Source organism: Scardinius erythrophthalmus (assembly GCF_964197995.2).
Source record: "Scardinius erythrophthalmus genome assembly, chromosome: 1".
NCBI lineage: Eukaryota > Metazoa > Chordata > Actinopteri > Cypriniformes > Leuciscidae > Scardinius > Scardinius erythrophthalmus.
Genome location: NC_138221.1, coordinates 68,562,304 through 68,575,085, shown reverse-complemented (window position 1 = coordinate 68,575,085; position 12,782 = coordinate 68,562,304). Strand labels below are relative to the sequence as shown.

Here is a 12,782-nt window from a genome sequence, read left to right as displayed (position 1 = left end):
TCTCTGATCAGCTGTTCAGTGTTATTTATTGTGTTGGCAAAATAGCACTTTGTAATGTTATAATATCTATGGTTGCACTTTTTTTTTATAAGTATGCACATTTTGTGCTTCTGTTTACATTTCTTTTATAACTTGAATGTATAAGAAGAAAGAAATATACTTTCTACTACTTACAGTTACATGCACTTTAGAGGCGTTAATAAAGCTCCTGTTTGTTACAGTTGTGGTTTGTATTCAACACATGTACAATATTGTACAGTTTGTTCTGCTAAATAAACCATGACAGGAAACTGGGGTCAATTTGTTCTTAAACATTGGTAATACTGCACACATTATTTAAAAATATACTAATTACTTGTGTATTTACTTATTATTGAATCGATATCGAAGCTAATAAATCAATATCGAATCGAAATCGAATCGAAGCCTCAAGAATCGAAATCGAATCGAATTGTGAAATTCCAAACAATACCCAGCCCTATCTCAGAGACACAGAATCACACACACACACACACACACACACACACACACACTCTCTCTCTTCAGAAGCTTGAGTTCTGCGAGTGAACATCATCTCAGAGACACAGAATCACACACACACACACACACACACACACACTCTCTCTCTCTTCAGAAGCTTGAGTTCTGCGAGTGAACATCATCTCAGAGACACAGAATCACACACACACACACACACACACTCTCTCTCTTCAGAAGCTTGAGTTCTGCGAGTGAACTTCATCTCAGAGACACAGAATCACACACACACACACACACACACACACACACACACACACACACACACACACACTCTCTCTCTCTCTCTCTTCAGAAGCTTGAGTTCTGCGAGTGAACATCATCTCAGAGACACAGAATCACACACACACACACACACACACACACACACACACACACACACACACACACACACACACACACACACACACACACACACACACACACACGCATCCGGACAGTATAGAGAGTGAATCTTACTTGACAACAACTGGTCCTATATCAATATTTTATAAAATATAAATATCAAATAATAACCTTAAATAATGTATAATTACGACACGTAAAGTTTTAAATGTACTTTTTACACACGAGAAGCGTGTTCAACATGGACGCTCAAGCGTTTGCCATGGTAACGAACAACACCTGCTTGTAAAGGCGAATGAATATATCCTGTATCTGAGACTAATACTGATACTTTAAATCAATAAATATTGAGAATGACTGAGAATGTTGATGATGCAAAAGACGAGCGCGCTCACGCTGTGAGATATGAATATGAAAGGCTGCGGCATCTCAGTAAAATAATAAAGCTCTTCTTCTCTCTCTTCATTAAAGCTCCACTGAAGGGTTGCCAGATATACTGTATATACAGTACAGGCCAAAAAATTGAAAAATTACTATTTTTAATGTTTTTGAAAGAGGTTTCTTCTGCTCATCAAGCCTGCATTTATTTGATCAAAAATACAGAAGAAAAATGTAATATTGTGATATATTATTACAATTTAAAATAATTGGTTTTCAATTTATTATACTTTTAAATGATCATTTATTCCTGTGACGCAAAGCTGAATTTGCAGCATCATTACTCCAGTCTATCACATGATCCTTTAGAAATCACTCTAATATGATGATTCATTATGAGTGTTGGAAACAGTTCCAACTGTAAGCTGGATCACAAACAGTACAGATCCATCCTCGAGTAACAACGAGAGTAAATGAAGACTGCTGTGTTCATTCTTACATCCATCAACAGCACACCTCAATCGCTTAGGAGACATTCATGTCTACAGCTGCTCAAGCGTCGAACAATGGCGGACTCTGTGTCCAGCTCACTCAGGGCGGGTCTAGGCTCAAACTGAAGTGTCAATCAAGGAGTCGTGGGCGGGGCTTGCGCAATTCTACGTCACATTGCACCGAATCTGAGAACAGCTCATTCTGAGACAGTGCTTATGATTTATTGAGATTGTAAAAAAAACACTGGGTGGATTTTTATCATTCTTGGGTGGTTTTGCTCACACACTGCCAACACACATTTATGTTCAAACACCATGTAAAAGTGAATTTTGCATAATAGGTGCCCTTTAAACACGTTTCTTGAAACTATGCCTCGTATTCTCAAAACTGTAAACACAAATCCATAACGTCTCACCCAATTCCCCAAATATCCTATTTTCAGGTCAAAATGAAGCTCTACACTCATTCACTCTTGCTGAAAAACCAAACTTTGCCCTCAGACAGGACACACAAGCCCTCACAAACACACACACACACACACACACACACACACACACACACACACACTACAACATAGTCTAACACACTGGTGCAATTAATTCAAAACAACATTTCCAAAACTGGTAAGTTATGTTGCTTGTGGTTCCCCCCCTCACAAACCTTTTCACATGATGAACACAAAATACACAACCAATGGATACATTGGCACTTTTATTCATATTCATGTACTACACAGTACAACAAACACACAACAAAACAAAAATGTTTTCCCTGTTTTACTATTTTTTTTAGTCTCTCCTCTAAAAAAATGTATATGTACTTACAGAAAGATGTGCGTGACCATCATATGACAGTAAAAGAGCACACACAAACCTTATTCTAATATGTAAGTGTATTGGAATGGTAAAGAGTGTTGGTCGTGACAGGAGGGCCTCCACTCAAGGAGACAATATGATGAACACGTCTAAGAATGTTCCACGTATGGTTGAAACACCATCATTGGCCTAGAAAGATAACATTCTGGGAGTCAAGACTATAAAGGAGAAAGGATGCCCTCCCTTCACTGTCACACTCTGCAGCCACTCTGTGTGACTGTACGACTGCTGGCCTTTTCTTGCAAGAAAATACACCTCATCAAAGACTATTGGAAATGTTTGTCTCTTAAACAGTGATATAATTTTGTTTGCCACCACTGATCCCTGAAGGTTCTCGAGGCGACGGTAAAGCGACTCAAATTTGGCCTTACTCGTAGCCCAGCCTCCCTCATAGTCATACCATTGACTAAGACATGGGCAACTAGAGTGGCTTGAATTTCATCTGAGACTGCTTGTCTTCTTGCCCTTGCCCTTCGTCCTCCTCCTCCTCCTCCTTATCCCTCCTCGATCTCTTCCTTCATGTCTTTCTGGATCCATTGTTCCAAAACTCAATAAACTGATTTGGGCCCTTTTATCTATCTATTGAAGGATCTGAATAGCTGCGTTTCCACTGTCGGGCCAGGGCCGGGCTGTGCTAGTGCGTGCCAGGGCCAGTTGCGTTTCCACTGTCACTTCCGGGGCTTGATCAGGGCTTACTCGGGGCCAAAGGCCAGGATTTCTGGCCCGTCGAATACCTTGGGCCAAAGCGGGCCAGCTCGGGCTAGAGGAGTGGTTACGAACAGAGGCGGAGTTCACCTGATTCGGGAGACGGCAGCGCCGGATGATTCTGTCAGCATTAAAGACTTTTAAAATAATGCCTTGTTTGAATGCCTTCTGTTTGTGATGCAAAAGACTATGTGCGCTAACCATTACCATAGTAAACATAGTAAACGCTTGAAGATACGCATAGTAAAAAAACAGTGAACGCTTCAAGAAATCAGACAACTCATAATGGCTATCACAATCATGTTTTTGTTTTATCTGTCAGTAGCCTACGTCTCGTCTCTTTATACCGGACTCTCATAAAATAAAGCAACTTTTTTTTCGGGAGCTTCCTCTGTTTCTCTGACTGAAAATATTCGATGGGAGTCGAGAGAGTGCTAAAGCTCCTCAGGTCGTATTTTTGGTGGCATATATTTGTAGAAATGATCATTCTTTCTAAATGTGATGTAAATATGTCCTCTACTAAATAAACAGAAACAGACGCGACTGAAGAAGTAAGTGTGTCCTCTTTCTTTTGTGAAATAGACCTAACGGTAATTTATTTCTGTGTGACTAATGTGCAATTTTGACATAAATTAATTAATTATGATCACTTTTTATTGTAAACCTGTGGTAAAACATCGATGCTTGGGTTTTAAATAGGCATAGGCAATGAGAAATGAAGGGATTTGTGTTTAAAGTTTTGCAGTGACAGTTCAACAAATCTGACTCGTGTCAAAACAGGGAATAGTGTTTATAGTTTAGTGAAATGGGTGTGCTTTTTGATAAATGGCATTATGGTTTTGACATTTTAGTTCAAAAGCCTGGTTATAGTGTTTAAGCAATCGAGAAAAACTGTAATATGTACATACAGTACCGGTAAAAAGTCTGGACCCATTACTATTTTTAATGTTTTTGAAAGAAGTTTCTTATTATGCTCTACAAGCCTGCATTTATTTGATCAAAAATACAGAAAAAAACAGGAATATTCAGCAAGGATGTGTTAACTATATAAAATGTGATAGTGAAGACTTTTTTAAAATCAAAAATCCTGTAAAAAAGTATCAAAGGTTATAAAATAAATATGAAGCACCATTTCTAACATTTGATAATAAATCAGAATATTATAAAGTTTTCTGAAGGATCACGTGACACTAAATTCAGCTTTGCATCACAGAAATATATTTTAAAGTACAGTAAAATAGAAAACCATTATTATTTTTCTGTATTTTTGATCAAATAAATCCAGGCTTGATGAGCATAAGAGACTTTTCAAAAACATTAAAAATAGTAATGTGTCCAAACTTATGTACTGTGTAATTAAAAATATACTCAATTTAAAATTAAATGTTGTATAAATAAAAAGGTTAGGAATCATATTTGTTTCAAGTGTTTTTTTATTGGGGGTGGGGGGCCTCCAACATGAACTTTGCCTAGAGCCTCCTAATGTCTAGAACCGGCCCTCCAGGACATCCACACATCCAGAGGAGCAAAGACACGGATGAGACTAAATAGCAGACAAATGAAGTGAAAAACTAAACAGTGCGAGCGAGACTACATTAGTCACATTAGAAAATGAAGTTGTAGGTTGTGTTTTGAATAATTACGTATCTTATTTAGCTGAGGTACATAAAAAGTAATACTCACGTATCCTTGCTCGATGCAGAACGAGACAACAACATTAACTATCGTGTTAATTGATGTTGATATGCGCGAGGGAGAGAGATACAGCGCTCGTGTCTGAAGATGGTGAGAGTGTGCGCGCGGCCGGGGGTCTCTCTCTCTCTCTCTCTCTCTCTACTGATCTAAATAATTTGTTGTTAGGGCGACTTATTTGTACATGTACCTAACACCACACTTAAACTACAGAAGACTGTAATTTTTTTTTGTATTTTTGTATTTTCAAATGACAAATTACTTGTATTTTAAATAAATACTTTTTTCACAGCAGTATTTTGTATTTTATTTAAATACATTTGATGAGTAAGTATTTGTTATTTGTAATATACATAGGATGCCGTTGCCAGGGGTTGGCAACCAAATGTAGTAGGATACAGAATGCTGAAACACTAGAGAGCAGCGACAGCAGCAGTGACTCTGAAAACAGCTAAACAAATTGTATAAAAATTATTACAGAAATTAGTTATCACCCTGAATTGTAATCTGTTTGTCTGTTACATTAATTTTTTTTGCTTTTTTTTTTTTGTACAAATTGCTACTTAATGTAACAGTTTTAATCAGTAAATACTTTTAAACCTACTCCACACATGTGTTTTCGTCTTTCAACATTTAGTTGTCGGTACCTTTGTCTCACACTCCAAACACCTGGATTGAACAGTAACCAGCCTAACCCAAAATCCTCAAATCCTTTTTTTTTATTTCGATAGAATAAATAAAGCTATCCCACTTGTGAAAGAATATTAGAAATACTAGACATTGCAAAACAAATAATAGATATTGCATAAATATGCAAACGATATACTGTACATACAGAAACAGAGCAGTATACAATTAACATCATTAATGGTAAACTTCTTTCTTGGATCTTGTTTGAATTGACAGGCTATTATAGGCTTGAAATTAAATTCCCTCTAAATGTGTTATGGGCCATGAGGACTGTCTGGTTAGTGAAAATGATCAAAATATGATTTCATCTAGTAAAAGTTAACTTCACATGGTAATTTGTTTATTTTAACAACAACAAAGGGAAAAGAATGCTAACGATTACAAATGGAATGTTCAAATTATAATTGTTTTGCCTACCTATGAATTAAGGGGCATTGTTAACTCTTACATTCTAATTACATGTACAATCAAGGCATCAGATGAAAGCTTCCACTCTTCTGAAAGGTGTGCTCAGTTTGTTTCTAGCATAAAGTATCAGGGAGATATGGCTCAGGATTCACGGATATAATTAAACCTTTTTAGCATGTTTGGGTGAATCCATGGAGTTAAAGCAGAATTTGAGGTAGCATTGTTTTGACCCTAATTACAAGTTTCCAGCAGCTTGTTGACCGGGTTGGCCACCCAGGCTGTGATCCTCAGACATCATAGATTTCATTTTTATATGACAACCTTTTACAGCAGCCCATGTCTGATTTCCTAAAAAACTGGTGTTTTGCCCCCTGGGTATTATATATTGTGTAAGGTCCCGAGGCAGGCGCATATATCCATGACGGGTCCCGAGGCAGGCGCATATATCCGTGACGGGTCGAGTGGCAGGCGCATATATCTATGGCAAGCCAAAGTATTCATAAACGCCTGGTCAGGCGTCTGATTGCACACTGACACATCAATAACGTGCGCTTTGTGGTCACGGAAAACGCGAATCAGAAACACACGTTTTTTGCATTAAAACGCGCGTCCTCTACGTGTGATATTTAAAACGCACATTCTCGACGTGCGCTTTGGGGTCACCGAAAACGCATGTTTTTGAAACGCGTTTATCGTAACAAAAATGGGCGTCGAAAACGTGTGTTTTGAGTAGTTCACGTTATGTACGCGTAAACAGGTAAACCAAACAGGCAGTGCAAACGTGTGTGAAGTGTACAAACAGGCGAAAAGAACATGCTCGTTCCCTATAGTGTTCTCGAAATCGCACGTCGAAGGCTCATTTCTCAAGTCTGTCATGCTTTTGTCCCCATATATGGTTTAGGACTCTTGTATTATCATTAACAAAGATCAATAAATGCTATAGAAGTGCAGTTCATTATACTGTAAGTTCATGTGAACTAATGTAGTTAAATAATGTATGAAACCTTATTGTAAATTGTTACAATAATTACAACTGGCAAATTTGCGAAATGTGTCTCGAACGAAAGGATTAGGGGACCGTCCGAGGTGCTGAAATAAAAAAAATCTGTTTTCTCTCTTTCTTCTTTTTTATTTATTTTTTTACCTAAATGATAACTATTGGATTATAATAACTCACCAATTATAATCCTCTCCTCTGTCAAATTTGCTTGGGTTTAATGATAATACAAGAGTCCTAAACCACATATAGGGACAAAAGCATGACAGACTCGAGCAATGACGCCTTCGATGTGCGATTTCGAGAACACTATAGGGAACGAGCACGTTCTTTTCGCCTGTTTGGACACTTCACACACATTTGCACTGCCTGTTTGGTTTACCTGTTTACACGTTCATAACGTGCGTTTTGTCCTACAAAAAACACACGTTTTCGATGCCCATTTTTGTGACGATAAACTTTTTGGTGACCCCAAAGCGCACGTTAAGAACACATGCTTTTATGGCAAATCACGCGTTTGGCTGTCGAAACACACGCTTTTGACGTGTCAGTGTGCAATCAGATTACATTATTTTCTCAGCACATTCTCACTAACAACTCGTCTGGATGCTTTGTCAGGACTGTTTGGTGTCATTTTCTAACACACTGGGACCCCTTCAGTGTTCAAAAACTAGTATAAACTATCAGTCTCTCATACACACCAACCAGGATGATTCTTACTGGTCCACTTACTTGAGTTTGTCCAGTGTGCAGTCTGGATGGTTCATTGCATCAGAGAGCAGCTTCACTCCTGATTCTCCTGGGTGATTGTAGCTCAGATCCAGCTCTCTCAGGTGTGAAGGGTTTGAACTCAGAGCTGAAGCCAGAGCAGCACAACCTTCCTCTGTCACCAAACACTGAGATAATCTACAACAACAGTAAGTGTTCATGTCAGTGTGCTTTATTTTTAGAGAATATACACTACAATAAACAACCCGGCTCTTCAACACATCGATTATCTTTACAAGGACTTCTGATTGATAACAATTAGTGATGCTGAGATTACCCAATTTCAAAATTGGCCTTGATTACAATGGTCACGTTATTAAACAGTAAGAATTTGGAAGCTATGGTTAAAAATAAATAAATAAATAAATTAGTCTTTCAGACTTTCTTTTTTGTGTGGCGTTACTCTGCAGTGGCGGAGCCAGGATTTTTTCATAGGGGTGCAAGGGCCAGCAACCAGTCTGGGGTGGCACAGAAATCTTAATTATTAATCATCTCAGTATCTGTGCATCTCTGCACCTGAACTGATCATCTCATCTCTGCACCTGAACTGATCATCTCTGTATCTGTGCATCTCTGCTCCTGAACTGATCATCTCTACACCTGAACTGATCATCTCTGCTCCTGAACTGATCATCTCTGCACCTGAACTGATCATCTCTGTATCTGTGCATCTCTGCACCTGAACTGAGCATGTCTGCATCTGAACTGATCATATCTGCTCCTGAACTGATCATCTCTGCACCTGAACTGATCATCTCTGTATCTGTGCATCTCTGCACCTGAACTGAGCATCTCTGCACCTGAACTGAGCATCTCTGCATCTGAACTGATGGTCTCTGTATCTGTGCATCTCTGCACCTGAACTGAGCATCTCTGCATCTGTGCATCTCTGCACCTGAACTGATCATCTCTGCACCTGAACTGATCATCTCTGTATCTGTGCATCTCTGCACTTGAACTGATCATCTCTGTATCTGTGCATCTCTGCACCTGAACTGAGCATCTCTGCATCTGAACTGATGGTCTCTGTATCTGTACATCTCTGCACCTGAACTGAGCATCTCTGCATCTGAACTGATGGTCTCTGTATCTGTGCATCTCTGCACCTGAACTGATCATCTCTGCATCTGAACTGATGGTCTCTGTATCTGTGCATCTCTGCTCCTGAACTGATCATCTCTGTATCTGTGCATCTCTGCACCTGAACTGAGCATCTCTGCATCTGTGCATCTCTGCACCTGAACTGAGCATCTCTGCATCTGAACTGATGGTCTCTGTATCTGTGCATCTCTGCACCTGAACTGAGCATCTCTGCATCTGAACTGATCATCTCTGTATCTGTGCATCTCTGCACCTGAACTGAGCATCTCTGCATCTGAACTGATCATCTCTGTATCTGTGCATCTCTGCACCTGAACTGATCATCTCTGTATCTGTGCATCTCTGCACCTGAACTGATCATCTCTGCATCTGAACTGATGGTCTCTGTATCTGTGCATCTCTGCACCTGAACTGATCATCTCTGTATCTGTGCATCTCTGCACCTGAACTGATCATCTCTGCACCTGAACTGAGCATCTCTGCACCTGAACTGAGCATCTCTGCATCTGAACTGATGGTCTCTGTATCTGTGCATCTCTGCACCTGAACTGAGCATCTCTGCATCTGTGCATCTCTGCACCTGAACTGATCATCTCTGCACCTGAACTGATCATCTCTGTATCTGTGCATCTCTGCACTTGAACTGATCATCTCTGTATCTGTGCATCTCTGCACCTGAACTGAGCATCTCTGCATCTGAACTGATGGTCTCTGTATCTGTGCATCTCTGCACCTGAACTGATCATCTCTGCATCTGAACTGATGGTCTCTGTATCTGTGCATCTCTGCTCCTGAACTGATCATCTCTGTATCTGTGCATCTCTGCACCTGAACTGAGCATCTCTGCATCTGTGCATCTCTGCACCTGAACTGAGCATCTCTGCATCTGAACTGATGGTCTCTGTATCTGTGCATCTCTGCACCTGAACTGAGCATCTCTGCATCTGAACTGATCATCTCTGTATCTGTGCATCTCTGCACCTGAACTGAGCATCTCTGCATCTGAACTGATCATCTCTGTATCTGTGCATCTCTGCACCTGAACTGATCATCTCTGTATCTGTGCATCTCTGCACCTGAACTGATCATCTCTGCATCTGAACTGATGGTCTCTGTATCTGTGCATCTCTGCACCTGAACTGATCATCTCTGTATCTGTGCATCTCTGCATCTGAACTGATGGTCTCTGTATCTGTGCATCTCTGCTCCTGAACTGATGGTCTCTGTATCTGTGCATCTCTGCACCTGAACTGAGCATCTCTGCATCTGAACTGATGGTCTCTGTATCTGTGCATCTCTGCACCTGAACTGAGCATCTCTGCATCTGAACTGATCATCTCTGTATCTGTGCATCTCTGCACCTGAACTGAGCATCTCTGCATCTGAACTGATGGTCTCTGTATCTGTGCATCTCTGCATCTGAACTGATGGTCTCTGTATCTGTGCATCTCTGCACCTGAACTGAGCATCTCTGCATCTGAACTGATGGTCTCTGTATCTGTGCATCTCTGCACCTGAACTGATCATCTCTGTATCTGTGCATCTCTGCATCTGAACTGATCATCTCTGTATCTGTGCATCTCTGCACCTGAACTGATCATCTCTGTATCTGTGCATCTCTGCACCTGAACTGATCATCTCTGTATCTGTGCATCTCTGCACCTGAACTGAGCATCTCTGCATCTGAACTGATGGTCTCTGTATCTGTGCATCTCTGCATCTGAACTGATGGTCTCTGTATCTGTGCATCTCTGCACCTGAACTGATGGTCTCTGTATCTGTGCATCTCTGCACCTGAACTGAGCATCTCTGTGTCTGTGCATCTCTGCACCTGAACTGAGCATCTCTGCATCTGAACTGATGGTCTCTGTATCTGTGCATCTCTGCATCTGAACTGATGGTCTCTGTATCTGTGCATCTCTGCATCTGAACTGATGGTCTCTGTATCTGTGCATCTCTGCACCTGAACTGATCATCTCTGTATCTGTGCATCTCTGCACCTGAACTGAGCATCTCTGCATCTGAACTGATGGTCTCTGTATCTGTGCATCTCTGCTCCTGAACTGATCATCTCTGTATCTGTGCATCTCTGCACCTGAACTGAGCATCTCTGCATCTGAACTGATCATCTCTGTATCTGTGCATCTCTGCACCTGAACTGAGCATCTCTGCATCTGAATTGATGGTCTCTGTATCTGTGCATCTCTGCTCCTGAACTGATCATCTCTGTATCTGTGCATCTCTGCACCTGAACTGAGCATCTCTGCATCTGAACTGATCATCTCTGTATCTGTGCATCTCTGCACCTGAACTGAGCATCTCTGCATCTGAACTGATCATCTCTGTATCTGTGCATCTCTGCACCTGAACTGAGCATCTCTGCATCTGAACTGATGGTCTCTGTATCTGTGCATCTCTGCTCCTGAACTGATCATCTCTGTATCTGTGCATCTCTGCACCTGAACTGAGCATCTCTGCATCTGAACTGATCATCTCTGTATCTGTGCATCTCTGCACCTGAACTGAGCATCTCTGCATCTGAATTGATGGTCTCTGTATCTGTGCATCTCTGCACCTGAACTGAGCATCTCTGTATCTGTGCATCTCTGCACCTGAACTGATCATCTCTGCATCTGAACTGATGGTCTCTGTATCTGTGCATCTCTGCACCTGAACTGATCATCTCTGTATCTGTGCATCTCTGCACCTGAACTGATCATCTCTGCATCTGAACTGATGGTCTCTGTATCTGTGCATCTCTGCACCTGAACTGATCATCTCTGCATCTGAACTGATGGTCTCTGTATCTGTGCATCTCTGCACCTGAACTGATCATCTCTGTATCTGTGCATCTCTGCACCTGAACTGAGCATCTCTGCATCTGAACTGATGGTCTCTGTATCTGTGCATCTCTGCTCCTGAACTGATGGTCTCTGTATCTGTGCATCTCTGCACCTGAACTGAGCATCTCTGCATCTGAACTGATGGTCTCTGTATCTGTGCATCTCTGCACCTGAACTGATCATCTCTGTATCTGTGCATCTCTGCACCTGAACTGAGCATCTCTGCACCTGAACTGAGCATCTCTGTATCTGATATTGTGGAGAGCATACAAATGCCTGTATGGAGCAGAAATGAAACATTAATGCTGTGCTGTTGTTGTCTGATGCTGGACTGTGTAAATGATGGTTTGTTTTTATATAAAATATTCTCATTGTTTGATGTATGCTTATCTTTATTTAGGCCAAATTTAGGACATTTAGGCCAAAGTGGGCGAAGAGTCTTAATTCAGTCAAGAGTAGTGAGTGATTTTCTCTTTTGTTGTTTTATTAACATTAAAGGGATGAAATTAATGTAGAAATGTTTACCCGGCAAAGCTTTAAAGCACGAGCAAATGATTTGTGACAACTTTTGTGATTGTGTATAAGTGCAGTGTCCTGTGAATGTAACTCTACCGCTGCATTAACATGTGATGTGAATGTACGTCGAGTTTTACAGTATTGGGACTGAGCTGCAGAACTGCAGCTGATAGAATGTGCGCTGTAGCACGATACTATCATATTTCTTCAAAAGCAGATCGTGGAGACATTATGAATGTCGTGTGACATATGTCGCGTGACATATGTCGCACTGTACAGCCCTGCTTATGCTCATGCAAAGCCTCGATGTAATATTTTTTTTATTGCAATGTTTATGTTGAAATGTTTTTATTATTTATTAAAGAAAATTATGCAAATCATAACAACCTACTGTAAGCCTATTTAATTCTTAATAAAGAATTCTAAAACACAAAT

General features: G+C 40.5%; 1 protein-coding gene across 6 annotated transcripts in view; it reads right to left on the bottom strand.

The window, feature by feature from the left end:
• Nucleotides 1-12,782, bottom strand: part of LOC308688027 (protein NLRC3-like) — a 91,950-nt gene that overhangs the window by 38,018 nt on the left and 41,150 nt on the right. For 4 of the 6 annotated variants that reach the window (XM_081360857.1, XM_081360856.1, XM_081360858.1 and 1 more), the window contains one exon: nucleotides 7,852-8,025. In XM_081360857.1, the coding sequence (XP_081216983.1) occupies nucleotides 7,852-8,025 (174 nt within the window). Of the gene's footprint in view, nucleotides 1-5,573; nucleotides 6,653-7,686; nucleotides 8,026-12,782 lie in introns of those variants that run through there. The other 2 variants (XR_014029815.1, XR_014029816.1) reach the window with 1 other exon arrangement.